General features: G+C 48.3%; 1 protein-coding gene across 1 annotated transcript in view; it reads left to right on the top strand.

Moving 5' to 3' along the window:
- Positions 1–7667: 7667 nt before the first annotated feature.
- The window catches only part of LOC116952068 (lysophosphatidylcholine acyltransferase 1-like), a 62091-nt gene continuing 45173 nt past the window's right edge, over positions 7668–24585 (top strand). The window contains exons 1-2 of the mRNA XM_032971097.2: positions 7668–7968; positions 15237–15379. Coding sequence (XP_032826988.2) covers positions 7795–7968; positions 15237–15379 — 317 coding nt within the window. The 5' untranslated portion in view covers positions 7668–7794. The remainder of the gene's footprint in view (positions 7969–15236; positions 15380–24585) is intronic.

The raw sequence follows: 24585 nt of genomic DNA, 5'->3' as shown, positions 1-24585 counted from the left end.
TCTCAACACTGACACAGTCTCAACACTGACACACAGTCTCAACACTGACACACAGCCTCAACACTGACACAGTCTCAACACTGACACAGTCTCAACACTGACACACAGCGTCAACACTGACACACAGTCTCAACACTGACTCACAGCCTGAACACTGACACAGTCTCAACACTGACACACAGCCTCAACACTGACACACAGCCTCAACACTGACACACAGTCTCAACACTGACACACAGCCTGAACACTGACACACAGTCTCAACACTGACACACAGTCTCAACACTGACACACAGCCTCAACACTGACACACAGTATCAACACTAATACACAGCCTCAACACTGACACACAACCTCGACACTGACACACAGTCTCAACACTGACACACAGTCTCAACACTGACACACAGTCTCAACACTGACACACAACCTCAACACTGACACACAGTCTCAACACTGACACAGTCTCAACACTGACACACAGCCTCAACACTGACACAGTCTCAACACTGACACACAGTCTCAACACTGACACACAACCTCAACACTGACACACAGTCTCAACACTGACACAACCTCAACACTGACACACAGCCTCAACACTGACACAGCCTCAACACTGACACACAGCCTCAACACTGACACAAAGCCTCGACACTGACACACAGCCTCAACACTGACACACAACCTCAACACTGACACACAGTCTCAACACTGACACACAGCCTCAACACTGACACACAGCCTCAACACTGACACAGCCTCAACACTGACACACAGCCTCAACACTGACACACAGTCTCAACACTGACACACAGTCTCAACACTGACACACAGCCTCAACACTGACACACAGCCTCAACACTGACACACAGTCTCAACACTGACACAGTCTCAACACTGACACAGTCTCAACACTGACACACAGCCTCAACACTGACACACAGTCTCAACACTGACACAGCCTCAACACTGACACAAAGCCTCGACACTGACACACAGCCTCAACACTGACACACAACCTCAACACTGACACACAGCCTCAACACTGACACACAGCCTCAACACTGACACACAACCTCAACCCTGACCCACAGTCTCAACACTGACACACAGTCCCAACACTGACACACAACCTCAACACTGACACACAGCCTCAACACTGACTCACAGCCTAAACACTGACACACAACCTCAACACTGACACACAACCTCAACACTGACACACAGCCTAAACACTGACTCACAGCCTAAACACTGACACACAACCTCAACACTGACACACAGCCTAAACACTGACTCACAGCCTAAACACTGACACACAACCTCAACACTGACACACAACCTCAACACTGACACACAGCCTCAATACTGACTCACAGCCTCGACACTGATACACAACCTCAACACTGACCCGCAGCCTTAAAGACGACCTGACGTTGGTTTAACGGTCCAAATGTGTCAACATCCTAAAGATTACCTGCGAATGACTCAATTTGAATGACAGCAGCAGCAGCATCGCCCCCTGCTGTGGGACGACTCAGAATCAGGCTGCGTCTGTGAAACACAGCAGTGCCTTCCTTCGTCATAATAACTGTGCGATACCAGTTGTGCTAAACCAAGGCCGTAATTATAATATATTGCGGGGGAGGGGGGGACACATCCCCCCTCCCCAATAATCAAAGATGCTCAAAAGGTACCCCCCAATATATTGCTATAAAATAGATGTCTGTTCATATGATTGTGGTTATGGTTGTACTTTATTAATCCCTAATCTCTGCCATGACATACAATGAAACAAGAAAAGGAAAAAACAGAGCAATGTAATACAATACACTATTAGACATTATTGTAAAAAATAAAAAAGTCCATCCTATGTGTTAGTGAATTTTGTAATATTTTAGGCAGGAAATTCGTTTTCAAACTTAGATTTTTTTCTGGGGGGGGGGGGGACCCCCAGACCCCCTGGAGGATTTGGTCCCCCCCAATGTTGACTCCATCGCTACGGCCTTGTGCTAAACTATTGGTAATTATTAGTGCGTGTATAATCAAAGAGTCACGTGTATACAATTAATCAGCAGCGCATTCGTGTTTGTACAATTTCCGGTTTTCTGCCCGTACCTTAATATTTTAAAACTATGTTTGTTTAACCAGGTGAAGGCCCGCTGAGCGATGTTTCTCTGCTTCAGAGGCCACCTGGCCACAAATGATAGCTGGGCGAAGCGGCCCATCACGTGGGAACGTGTAGCGGCGAAATACTCTAAACGCGTGATGTTGATTCTACAAGTAGAGGGAAAGACCGGAGGAACTGGAGAAAAATCCACGCGATCACGGGGAGAGAGAGAGAGAGACATGGAAACTCCAAATATACAGCAGGCGTCAGGGTCGGGATCGAACCCACAACCCCCTGTATACCAGGGACGTGCGGTCAAGGGGAGGCAGGGGAGGCAGAGCCTCACCTGTCATACTCCAATGAAAATAGCTGTTACGAAAAGTAACAAAAAAATAATAATCAAATCAAATAAATATTAAGATTTTTACACTGATCTGTGTTATAAATATAATTTCTGTACGATTCCAATCATTTGTAAAGTCAAAATTGCCAAATTTGCGGAGCTCCGCTGCAAATAGAGACTGGAGGTGAGGCAGCGACGCGCTCAGCCTCCCCTCTGATTGCGCAACCCCTCAGTAACTGGACGAAGCGCGGGCAATAAGCGCGTGCCTGTTACTATCTCAGTACGTCACCAATGTAATGTTTGTAGACCCCTTCATTTCATGTCCTCGCCTTCCATACTCCAGGTAACTTATTTCACGTGTGTGTTTGTCAGACACGCCCCCCTCAGTGAGGACACGCCCCCCTCTGTGTACAATCTGGCTCTGATACCAAAGTGCATACCCAGCCATTGATGTCACCGCACGTCAATGCTGCAGTATACCAGGCGGTAATATCGTCTAACCGCTTGCTTCTAAATGTGGAGGGCAAACCCAGAGGAATCTGGAGAACAATCCACGCGATCACGGGGAGAGGGAACACGCGGACTCCAAATACAAAACAGACATCGCCAGGGTCCGGGATTGAACCCAGGTCCTCCTTCCATGTGTTATAGGTGAGGGAGATAATATCTAAGATAACGCAATGATCTTTATTGATGATGATGATGAACCAGCCCTCTCTTTGTCTCTTTCCCGAAGCTGTTATAATAAACCAGGGGCGGAGCCAGGATATTGACTTTGGGGGGGCTGACTTCAATATTCTGAGATATCCAGTTTATGTTTTTCAATGGGCGCCACAAACGTATAAAACAAATTTAGTTGGATTTGAACGAGGAGTTTATTAATAGGTCGGAGCCGCTGATGTGGCTAATAAGTTCGATAAGTTCGAAAGGCTGCCGCTCAAGCAGCCTGCAGGGCAGCACACAAGGTGGCAGCCTGCAGGGCAGCACAAGGTGACAGCCTGCAGGCAGCACAAGGTGGCAGCCTGCAGGCAGCACAAGATGGCAGCACAAGGTGGCAGCACGAGGTGGCAGCCTGCAGGGCAGCACAAGGTGGCAGCACAAGGTGGCAGCACACGAGGTGGCAGCCTGCAGGGCAGCACAAGGTGGCAGCCTGCAGGCAGCACAAGATGGCAGCACAAGGTGGCAGCACAAGGTGGCAGCCTGCAGGCAGCACAAGATGGCAGCACAAGGTGGCAGCACAAGGTGGCAGCCTGCAGGCAGCACAAGATGGCAGCACAAGGTGGCAGCACAAGGTGGCAGCCTGCAGGGCAGCACAAGGTGGCAGCACAAGGTGGCAGCCTGCAGGGCAGCACAAGGTGGCAGCACAAGGTGGCAGCACAAGGTGGCAGCCTGCAGGGCAGCACAAGGTGGCAGCACAAGGTGGCAGCCTGCAGGGCAGCACAAGGTGGCAGCACAAGGTGGCAGCCTGCAGGGCAGCACAAGGTGGCAGCACAAGGTGGCAGCCTGCAGGGCAGCACACAAAGTGGCAGCCTGCAGCATTTTGCAGCAGCCAGATATCCGGTTACCTCGATTACCGACTTTCCCAAAATTTCAGGGGGGGCTAAGCCCCAACCAGCCCCCCCCCCTTCTGCGGCTCCGCCCCTTTAATAAACTGACTCAATTCAAGAAACGCTTTAAATTCTTTATCCATACTCTTTGGTTCTTTCGGTAAAGTCACGTCGGTAGAAAAAATAAGAGATCACGACGTTTCGATCGCAACACAAGCAATCGTCATCAGGTGGGACAACCACAGCAAGAAAATAAAAACTGCTGAACTTTGATAGCGCTGTTTGTCGCTGGCCGTGTGATGTTGTGTGCCTCCCGTTAATGTAGCATGTGCAGAAGCAATTGTTTACCAAGAATATATATGTCTCACAATGCCCGCCTTTATCACCAGAGAGCGCTCGTGGACAGAGGATTCATCGTCACAGAATCGGATGGTTCTTGCGGCTGGGTATAGGATCAACATCCATCAAGTCGCCTTTTTGACCGCCTCATCCCAATCATGGAGCAGTGTTCGACCTAATAATGTTTTAGATTCGTGTTGTCATCAGCCGTGTCCGTTTCGGTGCTCGCCAAGCTGCATTGGTTTTCGGTTTCCGAACAAAACACATTATGAGGTCGCACTCGTTAAGGGCCGTCCATAAATGACGTCTCGCGACTTCTTTGGTTCTTTCGGTAAGGTCACGTAGAATGAGAATAAAATAATAAATTGATAAAATAAAATAGCACGGGAAAAATTCTCACGACGTTTCGGCCACAACACAAGCGGCCTTCATGTTGTGGCCGAAACGTCGTGAGAATTTTTATTGTTTTGATTTAAAGCTTTCGTGACTGCAGTAATTCATATTCTTAGTTTTTTCGGTAAAGTCACGTTGAAGAGAAACAACAAAATAACAAAATATATATAAAACAATAAAAAATTCTCACGTCGAAACGTCGTGAGAATTCGTCGTGAGAATTTTTTATTGTTTTATATATATTTTGTTATTTTGTTGTTTCTCTTCAACGTGACTTTACCGAAAAAACTAAGAATATGAATTTTTATTGTGTTATTTTATTTGATCAATTTATTATTTTATTCTCATTCTACGTGACTTTACCGAAAGAACCAAAGAAGATGAATTATTGCAGTCACGAAAGCTTTAAATCGAGACGTTACGTGATTTTGGACGATTTTTTAAACCCCCTCCCTCGCCACACGGCGTCACAAAGTCAGACCCCCCCCCCTCAAATATGACGTCACAAAGCTCTGCCCCCCCCCAAACCATATTTCTATTTTGAAGATAAAACATGCTTCAAATCGATTTAAACTATTGCCATTGTAGTTCGTATTTAATGTGGCGCTGCACTCTGATGTTGTAGGAGAAAACATTTATTAAACAGTCAATTTAATTAAGTAGAACGTGTTGTCTATATTTACTTAAAGTTGCGCATTTTGATGTGACGTCACATTCTCCCCCCCCCCACCTCTCGTCACACATCGTCACAAATGTCTGAACCCCCCCCCCTTCCCCCACCCCAGGTGCGTGACGTCATTTATGGACGGCCCCTTACACACACAAAGTGCTCGCTACAAGTGAACCACGATACCTCGCTGATGTCGTCTAGGAGCGTGAAACCATCGTCACGCAGACTCCGATCATCCTCGCAAGTAGCGGCCTTTGGCTGCTCGCCGTTGAACAAAGGCGGTGGTCACCGCCCCATCGCGTGGCACTTTCAGATGGGTTTCTTGCGGCCGTCTGGAACGCTCTTCAGATATTAGGAAGCCACTGGAGCTATGCAGTTTTAAAATCATCATCTGGATTTTTTTTTAGAACTGCTTCTTGCGTTTAGTTTAGTTGCCCTTCCCCCCCACCACACCTATAATTAGCACGGTTGGCTACGTACGGTGGGAAAGAAGTTCAACATTCACACAACTCTTAACATATCTTGGCCGATCACCGTACACCAACAATATATAGAAATAAATACAAATCTAAAAATGCAGCAAAATGTTAACTAAAGAGCCATCACGATTATTAATTTTCCTTCTATTGAGTCATCTAAATAGCCGATAGTCGTGCATTGGGCAGTAAAATAACACCATTTAAGTTCACCAAAAAACTGACACATTTGCCATTAATACTCAAGGTATGGTCTTAAAAAGAAATACATAATAGGCTACGTTTCGGTGAATGGCCCTTTTTCCGAGCACATACAAGAAGAGGCCAGAGATAAAGAGTGGAGAATAGTAAGATACTGCACTTGACACCACGGGACATGAGGGTAATTACATTGAAATAAATATTGATGACCGGCGTTTAAATTGTCAAACGACTATTTGTCTTAATAGGGTTAGATGGCGACCTAACCCCCCAAAAATAAACCTCTATTACGGATGATATTGGTCGCGAAAGCATACGTTTTAAACTGGCTATTTACCTAATGCACTCGTAGCTATTGGGGTAACGTGAACGTCCCTCCAGCCAGCCAGCAAAACTTAAAAAAAAATATATAGTATCTTATCTAATATACTGCGGATGAAAATAGCGCTTTATTCCAAGGCGCTTCACAGCAATTTAAAAATTGGCACATAACGTGACAGCGGTTGGGATAAAGAGGTTGTTCAAAGTGCCGGTATGATTTAGCGCGTCGCTTTTCAACTTAAATCTTAACTTAAAGCTTTCGTGACTGCAAGTTATTCATTTAGGTTCTTTCGGTAAAGTCACGTAGTTAGAAATAAAAAAAACAAATCACGACGTTTCGATTGCAACACAAGCAATCATCATCAGGTGGGAAAACCACAGCAAAAAAAAATTTTGCTGAAGTTTGAAAAACATTTTTTTTGCTGTGGTTTTCCCACCTGATGATGATTGCTTGTGTTGCAATCGAAACGTCGTGATTTCATTTTATTTTTTCTTTCTAACTACGTGACTTTACCGAAAGAAACAAAGAGTATGGATTCCCGCAGTTACGAAAGCTTCAAATCAAGAGGAATTCATATTCTTTGGGTCTTTCGGCAAAGCCGCGTAGATCTAAGTAAAGTCACGTAGTCACGTAGATCTACTTGACGTAGATCTACGTGACTTTACCGAAAGAACCAAAGAATATGCTTTTCAACTTGTTTTGGGTGGCATTACAGCCGCGCCCTCCCGGGCACACTCGAGATGGCTCCTGCCGCTGCCAGTCCCACGCAGCTGGTGCCATACACAGGCGCCACGTGGCCGGTTCCATTCATAGGCGACACCTCCGTCCACCCAGCAGTGTGACAACGCACAGCAGGTGAAATGTGGGTAACAATAATCCAAGACGCCATCTGTTCGCACGTGTCTCACTGTCAAGGGGAGTGGACGAAATTGCCCTCTAGCGCTCTCCCTGGTGGAGGCCCCCCTTCAACAGTGGCGCGTGCGCGAGTGGGGAATTTGCAGGGCCTGCGCCTTTGCCTATTTTTGTTTGTTCGTTTCGCGCCTCATTAATTGGGATTTCGCCGTGCTTGTGCGTTGTACGTATTATAACGCGCTCCGTGTTGAATATCGTACTACGTGTAAGCACGCCGGCTTCGGTGCCCACCCCCTACCCCCGCGCGCGCGCGCATGCGCTGTGCGCGACCCGGACCGCGGGGTTCTCAGAACCTCGCCGGGGTTTGTGAGAGGGAACCAACAACAAAAATTTAATCACGAAAAAAATCAACAAACGACCAAGGCGCGCAGCCTCGACGGCCATCAACAAAAGAAATCAACTGCTGAAGCAATCATTGTCTCCCTCCACCACCACCCCACCACCACCAACTCCTCGGGGCCCCCGTTGATCTTCCCGCATGGAGGCGACGCCGAGACACCGAGGCCGAGACGGGGTAGGCCCTACGGTCGGCCCTGGGGCACCTACCGAGGACGGCGCGCCCATTCCCGCGGAGCCGCTATCCGAGAGCCGGTGTCCCGACCTCCACCCCTTCGAGCACGTCATCCAATACAGCCGCGCGGACAAGCTACGCGTAAGCTCATATAGTGGATTTTCATTTTTTTTCTTTTATATATTTTTTTTGCTTTGTGATTTGTTCACGCGTGGCGTTTTTGTTCGCCCCGGTAGATTTCCGTGCACTCTGCGCGTTGGTGTTTGTGGCGTGGAATTTGGTGGCTTGTCTATTTTGTTTATTTTACAAAATTGGGATTTTTATTTTTGCTGTTGAAATGTCCTTACGGTATTCAGTTGTGTTGTATTTATTGGCAATGTTATTTAGATTTACAAAAAAAATTGCATCATTGTGCGATTTTCATTAACAGTAACATAATTTAGATTGTGCACTATTATTTTGTTGAATAATATCACATGGCGAACAATGTGTATGTATGGTTCTGTTCGTCGTTTGGATATTGTTCTTTTGATGTGTTTACCCGTAGAAATTAAATTAAATGTAGTTTCATTTAGTTTTATTTGCCCCTACCTGTTGATAATTTGTGTTTTGTCTTTTGAAGCTTTATCTATTTTGTATGTAATTAAAAATATATATTTATATTGAAATGAATACAGTTTCTCGTGCTGTCAGAGATTTAGGTATTTACAATTTAACGTAATTAATATTTTATGCAGTAGGTTATAATTTTGTGTTTGTAATTAAATATTAAACATAATTTCGTGTTATATAATTCAGTACAATTTAGGGTTCGTAATATAATCTTTATTACGCAGTTATAGTTTACAGTTTAATACAATTTATATCTAGCGTACAACAAATCATACAGTCCGTTTAAAATACAATTTAGATTTACGTCACAGTTTAAGTAATCATATATGTAAAATAAAATGTTTAATTATAATGCTACACTGATTACAGTTGTGTATGTGATCGCCTTCAGATCTCAGAAGCTAAGCGGAGTTTGAGCCTGGATATTGCATGGAGGGGTTTGCATTTGTAGGCAGCAGAGATTAGTGCAGCCGAAATGAATTCCAGGATTAGATCATAACTTTTGGAGGCTTACATTACTTTCCTCGCCGCGTTGACCAGCGTGGTGAAGTATGGTCAAACGGCACTCACGACCAGCACGGCTTAAGCGGAGGGCCTTCACCCAGCCTTTGATAGATACCTGGCCATACTGCATGGGTACCTGGCCATACTTCATAGATACCTGGCCATACTTCATAGATACCTGGCCATACTTCATAGATACCTGGCCATACTTCATGGGTCCCTAGCCATACTTCATAGATACCTGGCCATACTTCATGGGTCCCTGGCCATACTTCATAGATACCTGGCCATACTTCATAGATACCTGGCCATACTTCATAGATACCTGGCCATACTTCATGGGTCCCTAGCCATACTTCATAGATACCTGGCCATACTTCACGGGTCCCTGGCCATACTTCACGGATACCTGGCCGTACTTCACAGATACCTGGCCATACTTCACCCCACCGCCGGTCAGTCCGGTTTTGGTGAAGGTGGCGAGCATAGATGTGGGAGCGTAGAAGTGCAGTTCAACAGTGGATATTTTCTGCACTGCCCTGGATAGCACCTGTTGTACGCACACTGGTCGCCCATTCGAGCACTGTCCAGGCTCAACCCTTGCTTAGCTTCTCGCGATCTGACAGCATCGGGTGCATTCGGGGTCTTTTTGGATGATGCTGATGGTGAGCAGCAACAGCTGTTGTTTTACATGAAGTTGGTGGAGCCAGATAATTCCATCGGGAGTAGCAGAGAGCATCGCTGTTATGACAATGATGATGATGCCCTCCTTCGTATGTGTGAATTGGGTACTGAGACGTTATACGTCCCGTGGTCAGTTCTGGGTGACCGCAGTCGCACATTAATCCGTTTTTAGTTTTCCATTTCGCAGTGATTTAACCAAAGAGGTTTAGAAAAGATGTACGTATGTTGAACTTATTTCAAACCGTGCGTAGCCAACAGTGCTAATAAGAGGTACAATGTACACGTAAAATACAGTGCAGATGTGCAGTTATGAGTGCTTAATTTATACATTACTCGCTTCAGAAGTCCAATAAATCGTTGTTCATATTGGCACTTGCAGTGTGCATATGACATATGGCTCCCAGAAACGTGGGTCCTTAACGACAAATGCGGAACAAAGATTTTAAAAGCGCTAAAACAAAAAAAAAGAGCTTGGTGGAGAGGCCGCAGTGTTTGGCCATTAAATTTAGAGCCAGAAAGATGTACACGCGGGATCGGTTCACGACATCACACAAACTAACGAGACAAGTGAGGAGCGGCCGTGGAATGGACGCGTCACGCCGAGACGGGATGATGGACATTGGGCAAAGGAGCGGCAGTCTCAAGGAGCGCTTCGCGGTCCGAGAAGGACGTCCATTGGTGGAGATGCAGCAACGAGATCATTTCACGTGCTGGTGCCGGATGGATTTGCTGCTATCGCAGGGTCGGTGGGAGGTAGCGGCAGCTTTTGGGGGTGGCGGGAGAGGCCTTCATCCAGCAGTGGATTGACCATGGCTGATGATGATGATGGTGATGATGAATGTGTAGGGGAAGGCATCTGCAGAGAGTAAATGGTCCTTATCTCTATGGCTGTCAAGGAGGTTGTAAACTAAAAGCTTTTATCTGCACCGGGTTGTGTTGCAGTGTGAATGATTAACTAGAGTTAGGCAATTAAGGCTCAAGTGGAAGCCAAGCGTTATCTTAATGCAGTTTTAATATAGTAACTCCAACTGCTCTTGCTGCAGTGCAATTCGAATGCGTTAATGATGATAAAAGCCATCGCAACAGACAAATTAATGAGGTGTATATTGTGTTGACTCCGCCGTCAAGAGTTGCCCGATATCCTTGAAGGATGATACGTCTTACTAAACCGTTTGGCAGCGCGCGCTCGTTCTTTGGCTTTGTGCAAGTGAATATTTTTTTAGATCTGGTCTAATCCGATTGCTTAAGTAATCGATTACTCAACCGATTATCGTTCCATTACTGACCAAATAGGATAACATGAAATATAGCTTGGGGGTTGGCGGGGTGGAAGTCTTAACTGCCGTTCCTCGTGTGCCGCTGGACGGGAGGTGACGGGCATGGCTTGGTAATGTCATCAACATATTTAACTGTGCCACACTATACGTGGCTTTTAAGGGGTTTCCTGCCTTCGATAGTCAGAATGTTGGAAGATTAGCAGACATTTTTAAATGGGCCCTAGTGACCGACCACTAAATAAGTGGTCGATTGCAATATTCAGTTGATTAATCAAGTTAATGGATTCATCGGCACATCTATAAAAATTTGTTTTACATTAGTAATTTATCCAATGAAACCCCATGTCTGGCCAATTCCATTCTAAGGAGTGTTTCTGTCTGTGTGTGCGTGTGAGGAAACTGGAGTATCTAGAAAAACCGACCACAAATATGAGAGAGCGGAACTCTCCAACGCTTACACAGATGAGTTAAGGAGCCCATGTTCTGTAATGCAATACCCTGGCCACCTCCTCGCTCCTATCAGATTGAGTCTGTGAATATGAAGGATATCTGCGCGATCCACCAACCCTTGGCTCCAACTGCTCAGCACTCTCGGGGTCTAGTTTGCGTTTTTTGGTGATCGTTACTTTTGTTAGCGTGGCACCCAAGCTGGGATGGAATGCGCATTATACAATTATTATTACTGTACTCGTATGTAATTATACAACTGTATATTAATTATTGTGTATATATTTTGATTTAAAGCTTTCGTGACTGCAGTAATTCATATTCTTAGCTCTTTCGGTAAAGTCACGTTGTTTCCCTTCAACGTGACTTTACCGAAAGTAGCTAAGAATATTGTGTATATGTGCACGAGTCATGGGACTTTATGCATTCTATCTTGTTTCGCAATTTACTATTCAACTAACAATTTTCGTCATCAGCCATGATCATTCCACTGCTGGATGAAGGCCCCTCCCCAAGCCGTCGGCCATAGCCCACAGTCCTGCGATGCAACAGTCCATCAAGTTTGTGCACATCGCAAGCTGATTCCGTCACTCCGTCTTCACAATGGACGTCCTCTCATGTGGTCGTTTTCCTCCGATGGCTGTGGGCTTTACCGGGTAAATAAAATAGTTTAGTTTGAGTTTAGTCTAGTCCACCACCGGCCAACGCCCCTTCTAGTCAAAACGGGTTCTGCCCAAGCCCACTTACTTTTCTTTACAGTCAATATTGTGTCTTCAACCTGCATCTCTATTTCTCTGATTCATGGAATGCTCTCTCACCGTGCAATTGCAAGCACGCACATCTCCGTGCCACTTTGTGCATTTCTTAGCTTTTGTTTTTCGCGTTTTTGCGTTTTGTCCATCCATAGCCACCTCTTGCGAGAAATCACAACCAACTAATGACTCCTCTCTATTTTTTGTCCACTCTCGCAAGCGCGAACTTTTATTTTGGAAAAGACCAATTTGTTTTTGACATACATTTCTTTACATATTACCTTTGTTCGGTCGTCCTTGTGCGTCTTGCAGTTCCCAAAGTCATCCACAGAATGACAAACACGTGTTTCGCAATAAATCAACATCACCAACTTGAACATCAAAAGTTAGTTGTGCGTTGGGCGCCGGCTTGCAGAGCCCACCGGGCCTCTACCGGGTGTTGTCTCTTGAGACAACGATGCCACCGTGAATTCGTGCTAAGCACGCGAGCAGTGCCGTTGTTGGCCTTACTATCAACACGGCATTGTCCGTGCCGACTGGAATACAGACAGTTGTAGTTGTTCGCTGCAGGGCAGGGCGTTGTATTCACGATGCCCTAATTTCCATTGTGGCTTGCGCTGGCGTGCGTATAGCCATGTAATGCATTTGTATCGACATGGGTGTGAGGATGAAGGTGCAGCCCTCACAATTTGTGGCTCACGCCGCTGCCGGCGGAAGGGCCTGTCCCCCAGAGGGAGCTCCAGAGAGCCCCCTACAGGAGGTTACTTTGGCCTAATCTTCCGCTGAATGGGACGATGGCCGATGGGCGAGACTGGGTGACGGAACAGCAACCAGAGCACAGAATGGAGTGCCAAGAGGACGGCCGCCGGGGAGATGGGGCAATGAGATCAGCTCATGTGCTGGGAGCGAAGATGGGATGGTAGCAGCAGTGAACCGTGAGTGATGGTGACAGTGTGGGGAGGGCCTTCGTCCAGCAGTGGATAGACAATGTCCAACGATGACTTTACATAATGCAACCTTACGACGTCCGTTCTTTTCCCAGTGCCATTGCTGGTAATTAATTAACAGATATTTGCACGTTAAAGATTATCGGTTTTCCCAGAGCAGTTGCCGTTTCAGCACGTTTGATTAATTTACTGTACTCACGCCTATTAATAGAGTTGTGCGTTTTTTACCGAATTGCTCTTCCATGATTTACTTCCTCGTCGCGGCGCATGCCTCGGTGTGAATGAATGAATGAATGAGTGCGGTGTCAGCATATCCAACGCGCCGCAGTACAGACGTGCAGTACGGCCGCCACGCATCGCCAAGTCCGAGTTGTCGCGCCCCCGACTAGCGCGACGCTTGGCTACGTAACTGCGCGAGAGAGGTCCAGCGTTGAGTGCAGCGGCGTGGACGACTGTGCGTCCTGGAGGGCGATGGCCGCAGCGACGCGATGGGCGCGCGTCCAGACCCAGACGTCGCACCTGATTCGGACTGTTCCCGATGTGATGACGGTGCAGCCCTGCAAATTCGCCTGTTAACGCCACTGCCTCGTGGAAGGCCTCTCATTGAATCCGCCGGCGGCATCCCAATGCAGGACCGCAGAGCTTGGGCAATTGTTGGTAACGCCGGTTCCGGCTGGCTTCCTTCTCGCTGCGGTTTCCCGTGTCCCTGTGCGAAAACTGTGCTCGTTACAAATCTACGCAATATCATTGTATTTATAAATAAATATTATTCAGGTTGTGAGTGTGTGAGCGTGTTCAGTGGTTAGCACGCTGCGCTATGAACCTGGCGACCCGAGTTTGATTCACGCTCATGGCTAACACCAGTGACGATCATCTCAAGCGGTCCTGGGCCTCCCCTAGGTCGACTCGACCTCAAATGAGTACCTGGTGCGGTGTGTAAAACATTAGCACGGGGGGGACAGGGGCGGCCGGGCGTGGTGCTGGCTACCCATCCCTTCGTATGCTGTCTGTTAAAGGCTATACAGGGGATCTTTGTCTTTGTATATATGTCTTTATGTTGAACTTCTTTTGCACCATACGTAGCCTACCATGTTAATCGGAGGTGAGTGAGTGCGTGTCTTGAGTGGGTGCCAGTGAACATGGACTGCACGACGAATTCCATTTCATTTCCACCCCCATTTACGTGGTAAAAAAAAAATGTCCTGTGAGCCGTTAGTAAAAGGAAAGCTTAGAAGTTGAAACTTCAAATGATTTATTTACAGCTATATTCGCTTCTACAAAGAGTCAGTTGCTCGGTATAAGAGCCCTGATGGCCGTTAAGCGCCCGTAACGTTGTTGCCGTTGTCCTCGCGGGCACTTGTAGCGCGTCGTGACCTCTGCCCCCCTGGTGCGTGTGGACGTGTGTGTCTGTGTGCGCGTGTGGACGTGTGTGTGTGTGTGCGCGTGTGTGTGTATGTGCGCGTGTGTTTGTATGGGAAGTAGTAGTGCTTCGGTTAGCGCGCTGCGCTATGCAACCCGGCCATCCGGGTTCGATTCCCGCTCACAGCCAACACCAGTGACGATTATCTGAACCGGTCCTGGGCCTCCCCTTGGCCGATTCAGCCTCAAATGAGCACCTGGTGCGGTGTGTAAACATCTCCACTGGGGAGACAAAGGTGGTCGGGCGTGGTGCTGACCACCCACCCCCTCGTGTGCCGTGCCGGCCTTCATAGGTGCTCGCGAACAGCACTTGCCCCTACAGTCCGTTAAGGCTATACGGGGGATCTTTGTCTTTTTGTGTGTGTGTGTGTGTATGTGCGCGTGTGTGCGTCCGCGCGTGTGTGTCCCCGTGCGTATGTGTGTGTGTGTGAGACACAACAGCGGCAATTTCGTGGTTAGCACTTTGCCCTATGAACCCGGTGATCCGATTTTGATTCCCTGCTCACGGCCAAGACGATTGTTGATTATCTGAACTTGTCCAAGGCCTCCCCTAGGTCGACTCAGCCTCAAATAAGTATCTGCTGCGGTGTATAAAAAAAAAAACATCGCTACTGGGGAGACGAAGACGTCCGGGCGAGGCGCTGGCCCACCCACCCCCTTCGCGTGCCCTTGCCGGCCTTAATAGGCGCTCCGGTAACCGCACTCGCCCCTACAGTCTGAAGGCTATATGGATGGGGGGTCGGTTGTCTTTGTGTGTGACGAGACAGATCGGCCTCATGTCGGTGACGCTCTTCCCCATCCGGCTGCTGCTGGCCGCGTTCATGATGCTGCTCGCGTGGCCCTTCGCCTTCATGGCCAGCCTGTGGCGCACCAAAGCCAACGCCGACCAGCCCTTCCCGTGGTGGCTCAAGTGAGTGCCCTGCCGAGTGCCGAGCCAACCCGGCGCAGCCCAGCAACACGCCGGCCTGGTGTGTTTTGTTTTCCACTGCGGAAGCCGTGCCGTGCCGTGCCGGTGGCGTCACGCGCGGCGGGCGAGTGGAGACGCGTGTGTAGCAGGCGACGGGGTGGTACTGTGTTTCTATCTATTTATGTTGGACTTGTTTTGCACCGTACGTAGCCAACCATGCTAATTGCGGGGAGTGGTAGTGCAGCGGTTAGCGCTACGCTGCGCTACGAACCCGGCGTGCCGAGTTCGATTCCCGCTCACGGCCAACACCAGTGACGATTATCTGAACCGGTCCTGGGCCTCCCCTAGGTCGACTCAGCCTCAAATGAATACCTTGTGCGGTGTGTAAACATTGCCACTGGGGAGACAAAGGCGGCCGGGCGTGGTCTTGGCCACCCACCGCCTCGTGTGCCGTTTTGGCCTTCATAGGTACTCGCTAACAGCAAATTCCCAAACAGTCTGTTAAAGGCTATACGGGGGATCTTTGTCTTGTCTTTTGTTGAACTTCTTATGCACCGTACATAGCTAACCATGCTAATTGCGGCACGCGGTGAGCGAGTGGAGACGCGTGTAGCAGGAGACTCTCTGGTGCCGTCTTTGTGAGTCCAGCACTACACGGTTTGCTTTTGTCTCGGCACGGCAAAATAGCCGATGGCGAAACCACCTAAACAGCGAGGGCAACTGCGCTGGCTCGGCTTGCATGCGCCAGTGGAAAAAGGGCGTGCATGTCGCCCCGGGTGGCGTAGGGGGCCCATGCGATCTGAGAGATCCTTTATAGCTAAATAAAAACAAACCAGCACCTGAAAGGAGAACGGGTCAGGGGAAGTGGACGACTGTTGAGAAACGCGGGAGAGAGGATTACGCCCTCGAGACATGGAGCAACCGGGTGCCCAACGACAACAACAAACTTCTTCTTTCGTGTGGCTGATGTAAGATGCAGAGCAAGGACTACAATGTCACGTTCAGGTGGTCAAGCCAGATAACCGGCGTCAGGAGCAACGGAGTGTATCATCGCCGTGGTGTCTCCTTCGTATCTGTGGATCGGGGCATTGCGTCATTATAGGTTGTCGGTTTGTTCCGGATCACCGCAGTCGCACACCGATGGAGAGTTTTTAACTTTCCATTTGTGCGTTAGGTATCCGCGTCTGCCATTGTTTGTGCAGATGCGGTTTAGGGTGGACCACGAGCTTCGAAGAAGATAAAACCCAGGGGTTTGTGAGTTCTTTTGAACTCCATTCAGCTCTCCAGGCTTCATGGGGTTGAATTCGCTTCATTTAACAACAACAACAACATCAACGATCCCCAGGGACAGCTGCGGTGGCCAAGGCAGTACCAGCGAGTCCTCCAGGGCATTCTCTGGGTGATGGAGCCCTTCAATAAGTCCCAGGGCAGCCACAGGGAGCACTGTGGGGCCATTTTACCAATGAGTTCCTGGGGGAAGTCTGGGGCAGCACTCACGTGACTGAACAGTTTTTTTTTTAAGTGGACCTCAGGAGTAGTTCTGCGACGTCCACTTCCATGGAATTTTCGTAACGCACGGCGATGTCTTCCGACCGTGGCTGCGAGAAGTTTGGACTGGACACGTTTTTTTACCTGTTTGCTGAAACGAAGCCGGAAGCACGGGCGCAATGCAACCCGAGATAATAAACAAATATATATGAAATAATAAATGTCAAAGTGAACGCAGCGATTTGTACGGCGTGTGTACCTGTTCCCTTCCTTGCCCGCACCACCCTTAGAGCGCCCGTGTGAGCCACGCGTGTTTGCCTGGTATCCGGTTTGCTTTATCGAGTGAAATATGTATTGAACAAAAATATGTATACATCCCACGGGGAAAATTGTGTGAAGCCTTTACACGTCTTCAAAGGAATGTATTTACCAAGTGGCGGATGAGTTTTAAGCGGAGATGAGCCTTAACCTGAAGGATTACTTGTAAATTACAGAGAGCTGTAAGTGGGATGCTGTCACTAATGTTGAAACGACTGCACGCGATCCAAGCGGTGACCGTTGACGGGAAAACAATCCCGTTTATTGAATCGATGAAGTTGTTCCGGGAGACGGAGTGTTGAAATTCACTCCCGTGGAGGTGCCGGTCTGGTTCCTAGCATCGTAGGGTTGTTGGTGAAATGGCCAGGTTTTGGAGAGGCCCTCAGCCATCAGTGGATTGATTATGGCTAATAATGATAATAGTGGCGGTCGTGATATTTTCGTAAGGACCTGAAAATGGAACTAATGACAGCCACGGAGGTGATGTCGCTTTGCAGAAGCAGTACAAAGCTGCCGTTCATCCATTGACATCCTCTCGGAAGGCCACGGCCTATCACGCTCCTCATCAAAGCCATCCTATCGATTAGGGACGCGGTTATGTTCCAGATAAGATCTGGCGGTCGCCTCTTTTATACATTTATTATTTAAGGCCACGGTGTTATTGACGAATTAGTTTTTTTGTTATTTATGCGTGTGCACCACTGCCGATGCAGTATCGCCAATTAATTTGTTTTGCGGATCCTGACTGGGCACTGAACCGACTACAGTGTTATATTCTAGCATGTGGAAATATGTTCAGGAGCTAAATCACAATGTCGAGGTTTTCTAGCCACGGTGATGAGGGTTTCAGCAGAGTGAGAGAGAGTTGTCGTTTTGCTGTTCCTCCTCCTCCGTTGAAGGAGCACAGACCATAGTGCGTTTTACTCTGTGGTCCATACTTTGGGTTGCATGGCCACAGCCGCACTACTGTGGCTTGTCTTTAATCTTCCATTCATGCAGGAGATGGGCGCATCAGCCTGTTAATGTTCTACGCTCGTGCTCGATTGTGTATTCAATAGTCGCCCAGTAAAATTCAATATTTTATCGACCCGATAATGCGATGTGGGTGACCCAGGTTGCTAACCTGATCGTTTGCGTTTTCACCTGCTTAAACAAATTTAACTCCACTTAACTTTTAAATGCCACACGCTTTCAAGTGAATACGGCGGCGTGCTACGGAGGTGAGCGGATACAGCTCTGTGCCTGCGGCGAAATAAATAGTTGTTGGGGCAGTGTCTGATTTCAAGGGATAAGCACGCCACAGATGAATTAATATTTTAATTTTTATATCTCAGTGGCTCGCCATAACCTCGTAACTCTAGCATTATGCAAAGCAGGCAGCAGCTATAAGCACACCGGTAGAAAGAGAGTCGACGGGTTGTTTGAGTTGAGCTGGGTGACGAGGACGATACACTTGTGTAACAAAACACTTTTTTTTTGTTCCTGGGTGTGTAAGCGTTATTTCCTTATTGAGTATGCCTCAAACGTACAGAAATGGCTATTTATTACCCACAAACTTTGCTTTTGTGACCAGGACAGTGATATTTTGAAATGTACCCATTTTCAATGAGAAAACGTGGTGTGCATTTGTGTCACTCCTTCACGTAAAGTCCTGGTCACAAAAGCAAAGTTTGTGGGGAATAATTAGCCGTTTTCTATACTTTTGAGGCATAAGCAATTAGAAAATAACACTTTGTACCGTGGCACAAAAATCGTGTTACATAGTGAGCTATTGAAGATTGGGGAATGTTCGAAAGTCCAGGAGCGCGAGAGAGAGTGAGATTGAGGAAGAGAAATGTCCTGACCTGGAATGTGTCAGTTAAGCGCATCTTCAATGTTTACATGAACACACACACAATGATATTCAAGAAAAAGATGAAGATCCCCCCCCCCTTCTATAGCCTTAAACAGGCTGTTGGGTCAAGTGCTGTTAGCGAGCACCTCTGAACACAGGCGTGGTGCACGAGGAGGGGGTGGGTGGGTGGCCAGCACCACGCCCCGGCTACCTTTATCTCCCCAGTGCTAATGTTTGCACACACACACACACTGCACTAGCTACTCATTTAGTGCTGAGTCGACCTAGGGGGAGGCTCCAGGAACTGTTATTGCTCGTGGCGTGGAAATCGGCGCCCCCTTCGCCAGCAGTCGTGTCAGCGAAAGCATGTGCAGGGCCTGCGCGTTTCACCGTTGAATCTTTGCTGCCGCGAATCGTAAATATTAGGAATTTACGAGGTTAGGCGAATTGTTACAAAGTGTACCTCGTGTGGACCGTCGCTTAATAAAAACGAACTGGAAGGGGATTTCGCAACGCATTGCAGAAAATAGTAAAAGGGGAGGGGGGGGGTAGGTTAACCATTCCCAGCTGAGTTATCGTGTCCAGAGCGATTGTGTCTTACGCTGCGGTGATTCTTTAAGTGCAAACTTTTTATTTTGCCGGTGAACTTTAACCCTTTGCTGGCAATCGGTCACAGAAGCGAATTATTATTATTATTCGTGCTTCGGGGCACACTGCATAGAAACGCGGGGGATCATCATGGCCAGATAGAGGCAGTCGCTCTCAGTTTACGGCTTAACTGCGGGTAATTCCGATGCCGTGATTAGGGCCATAGCAACGTCATACTCTTGAGAATGAAACCGATAAGCAGACAATAGCTCTGCTTTATATATCCGTCCGTCTCTCCACGTTGGCCTCGGCAAGGAAAGGTAAAAGGTCAAAAGCAATGAGCCTACCTTTACCCTACCTTTTACCTTACCACAATACAAATTACCCGATTACATGGTAATTACTGGGGTACTACACATGAAAAAGGTTTATAACAGGTAAATGCTAGGGAGAGCGCTTTATTCATCTATATATATAAAAGGGAAATTTGTGAATGTGTGTCTTTTCAAAATATTTAGCATACTGCAACAAACTTTAAATTTAGCATGTGGGTAGCTTCCAGACTTACACAATGCTAAAAGTCTAAAAATAGACTTTTGTATTTGAGGGGGGGGGGGGGCGCAATAATGGATATAATATATTGCACAGCAAGTGAGCGGTGATGTCACATCTGTGATGTCACCCGCATGCGGCAGCGTCACGCAGTGTGCCTGCTGACGTCACGCACTCCCCCCCCACTCTCCGCGTAGGCCATGTATTAATATAAGAATCCAAGTCTCGGGCGAAGCCGGGTAGTAAAGCTAGTATAGAATACTCCCGATGATTCCAATTTTAAATGGTGGCCACGGACTCCGCCACGGAGCTTTTAGCGAGCGGTAAACAAGGTGTTTACGGGGTAATACTTCGCGCTACTTTTACCCTACCCTTTACCTTACCCCTTGGCATGTCGACACCTTTACCTTTACCCTTTTACCCGGTAAAAAGGGTAAATTACTTTACCTTGCTGAGGCCTATCTCCACATCAAAAATATTAAAGTATTTATTGCGGAAAACACAACATACATGTTTTTTTTCGTTTTATGTACACTTCATAATGGTGTTTTACAGGGTCCCCTTAAAAAGCGCCCTCGATAAAAAAAAACAGTCTTTGGTAATGAATATCGTACTTTCCTTTAATATTATCATTGCGCTTGAGTGAGTCTCATAACTCTCACCAAGTTTTCACGGCGAAGAGTGATGATTCCTACGTGTAATGTAAATCGACGAATTTTTTTGCGGTGTAACTCTTTCAAATTTGGACGAAATTTGGCCCACGACACACAACTTGCACGGCTCTTGCGAATGACGCCGCGGGATGTGTAATGTCCACCATGCGGCAGATGGCTCATGGCAGTAGAAGTAAGTATTGTATCGGTTAATACGCACCACGGTAATAATGACCGGGGCGGTCGCCGGGATTCGAACTGCGCACCTCTGCAGCGAGCGAGCGAGCGAACGCGTCACCGTACCAATTCACCGCTTACTCCCTTTTCCAAGCCACTGCCGTAGGAGGGCCTCCCCCCACGCCTTGACGGTCATGGGGGTTACCAGACCAAACTTCACCAAACTGGGCATGGCCAGTTGGTGACTGGGAGGTGGATGGAGGGAGGGGGATGTTGGGGTGGGTGGTGGGAGCGAAGAAAGATATCGCCCGCCACTGATGTTATCCATCGCCGGGGAGCCACGGTGGCGGGATGTTAACTTCCTCGCCTGGTATACAGGAGGCCGTGGGTTAGATCCCAACCCTGACGCCTGTATATTAGGAGTTTGAATGTCTCTCCTTGTGGTTGCGTGGATTTTTCACTGGGTCCTCCGATTTTTCCCTCTTGCCATATAGCTCAGTGGGCCTATCCTGGTTAAATACAAAATAGTTTCAATAGTTTAAATAGAACACAGGCTACCGGGTTCGGTCTGGTCACCTGAGTTCGACACCATTGTCCTTCACCCCACTTTCACCAATCCAAGCTGACCAGCGTGGTGAAGTATGGTCAAACAAGATGTCCTCCCCCCTGCCCACTCCCTGCCCCCCCCCCCCCCATGCCGCCCTGCCCAGGACTGACAAGGACATGTTGGAAACCTTCATCCCCCAGCGGATTGACAAAGGGCTGTAATTAATCTTGGATGCGACATTAGCATTCGCGATTTGCATAACGCTAGCCTAAATCGTAAAAAGAAAAGATCGATTCTCACGCGCACGATCTCACCGCGTGCGGCACGCTCGTGATATTCCATTTTAAACTCCCAATCGATTCCATCGTGTGATGCCCTCCTGGTTGACCTTTAGCCTCTTCCGGCGATTGATGAAGACATCTCTCAAATCGCACGCGGCACCGCCGACCCAGCGTGTTCATCTCCTTTTCGTCTGCCGTGGATAACCCTTGGCGGGTTGTGCAGTTGGGGAAACGTTGGTCTTGCGCGTGTAAAATACGCGTTCTTGTACAATACACGTTCGGCCACATTCCAGAGACTGTTCTCGCCTCGTGTTGTTTAAGGTCACGGTCCCTGAATCGTTCATTGCACGTTCTTCTCGGGGGGCCCTTGCTCCTTGGAATGGGCTTGGCGTGCGTGTACAGTGCGCATGTACTCTAGTGACAACTGTCTGAACTCGTGCTGGCCCTCCCCTAGTTCTACTCAGCCTAAAATGAGTAGCCGGTGCGGTGTGTAAACATCGCCACTGGGGGAGACAAAGGCAGTCGGGCGTAGTGCTGGCCACCCACCCCCTCGTGTGCTGGCATTCATAGGTGCTGCTCGCTAACAGCACTTTGCCCAACAGTTTGTCAAGGCTATACGAGGAATCTTTGTCTTTGCACGCATGCATGCATGAGGACACGATTGGTGGAGGGCCCCTAACGGCATCGTCCCGATGCAGCCGCGCTGTTTGAGACTCTGCGCGACAGTGGTTGGGAGCGGGGGACGCTCAGTGTCCCGTTGGCAGAGTCAGCCGCGCTAAAAAGCCAATGCTGGTGAATCGCCTGATGTTCGGAGGTAAAGACCCTCCCCATTAAGACATGGATCCTAGTAATTACAGTGAGGGAAAAAAAGTATTTGATCCCCTGCTGATTTTGTACGTTTGCCCACTGACAAAGAAATGATCAGTCTATAATTTTAATGGTAGGTTTATTTGAACAGTGAGAGACAGAATGACAACAACAAAAAATCCAGAAAAACGCATGTCAAAAATGTTATAAATTGATTTGCATTTTAATGAGGGAAATAAGCATTTGACCCCTCTGCAAAACATTACTTGTATCTTGACTGTATCTTGTGTTACATAATTATAGTGCGTGGCTTTCATGCATAAGTTGTGGCTGACAAGGGGGGAATGAAGCACAATCCATTGTTGTACTGCACTCCCATGCTCCCGAATGTGTGCTCCCTTCCCTTGCCCAGCTTTTCACCCACCCGCACTGACCAGTGCGGTGAAGCACGTTCAAAGAACCCCCACTACTCGAGCTTACGGGGGCGGATTGATGGGGCGGGAGGTGGGGGGGGGGGGTACGCACTTATCTGTGCGTGCGTTGACACAAAGGAGTTGTACGTGTGCGGTGTGATTATTTATGCATGAGAGCTAGGATGTGACGATGAATCGGCTCATCAATTGAAATGCGTTCTTACGCTGACGACGCACGCGTGGAAGCGTGCTCGGCACGTTGGGCCTGCTCGAGATTAAAGTCACCGGCCGAGCGGCTCGGCAGTAGAGCCGAGCCGCTCGCAAGCCTGAAGGTTGCGAGTTCGCATCCTGGTTGGCTGTGGACGGGTTGACTTGGACCATCGTCCCTCCGTCCGGTGTTCGATAAGGACCAACTCTATATCCTTGGGTCTTTCGGTAAAGTCACGTAGATAGGTTGAAAGAAAATAAAATTACTTGAACCTATCTACGTGACTTTTACCGAAAGACCCAAGAATATTAATTCCTGCAGTCACGACAGCTTTAAGTCAAGGACCAACTTTGTGGTGGAAGTCAAGACTGGTCGACCTTCGGATAGACTCGGCCCCGTCATATGAATGAGGAATTTCCACCATTGGTCAGGGCTTTAAATGGAAGATGAGCAGCACCGTTGTTCCCGCGTGAGCTGCGGATCACTGACTTTGGATGTAAGCGGTGTGCTCGTGGTTAAGCCGGCGAGATGAAGCCACACACGTATAGTCACTGACATTAGTCGTGGCCGGGATTCGAACGCAGGTCACTCACCCATGTTTGTAGGGTAAATGCTGTAACCACTGCGCCACCACTCCAAATTGATAAAATTATGCAAAGACAAAGATCCTCCGTGTATAGCCTTTAACAGACTGTTAGGGCAAGTACTATCAGCGAGCCAACGCCACGCCCGGCCGTCTTTGTCTCCCCAGTGGCGATGTTTACTATACACCGCACCAGGTACTAATTTGAGGCCGAGTCGACCTAGGGGATGCCCAGGACCATTTCAGATTACTGTCATTGGTGTATTGGCCATGAGCGGGATTCGAAGTCGGGTCGCTAGGTTCGTAGCGCAGCGCGCTAACCGCTACACTACCGCTCCCCTAAAACTACACAACAACAACAACAACCGCCATTCACCACTACGTGGCGGTGACATCACCACAGCGCTTGTGCCAGGCTATGTGCACATTGAGGCTACGTGAAGTGTCGAACGCCCGCTGGCAGGTCATGGGCGCGGACCCAGGTGCCACGGGTCGACTGACTGAGATGACTGGCCTATGCACCACCTGTGCCCCTTACTGTGCCAACTTGCACAGGTGCTATGCTCGTTGTTGTGAGCGTCGCTCCTCTGCCCTTTGTTGTTGTTGGAGGGTGACTGCTTCAAATTGCCCAGCAGCATCCTTCACGAGCCTCCTCCACAGAGGCCGATCTGGACACCGCTGGTACCAGTCATCGGCAAGTCCACTCAGCTCCACATCCTCTTGTAGCACATCACTCCATTTCTTCTTTAGCCTATGCCGC

This window comes from Petromyzon marinus, chromosome 45, assembly GCF_048934315.1.
Source record: "Petromyzon marinus isolate PM22_M1 ecotype Great Lakes invasive population chromosome 45, UKy_Petmar_22M1.pri1.0, whole genome shotgun sequence".
Lineage (NCBI taxonomy): Eukaryota > Metazoa > Chordata > Hyperoartia > Petromyzontiformes > Petromyzontidae > Petromyzon > Petromyzon marinus.
This window is presented reverse-complemented; position numbering and strand designations above follow the sequence as displayed.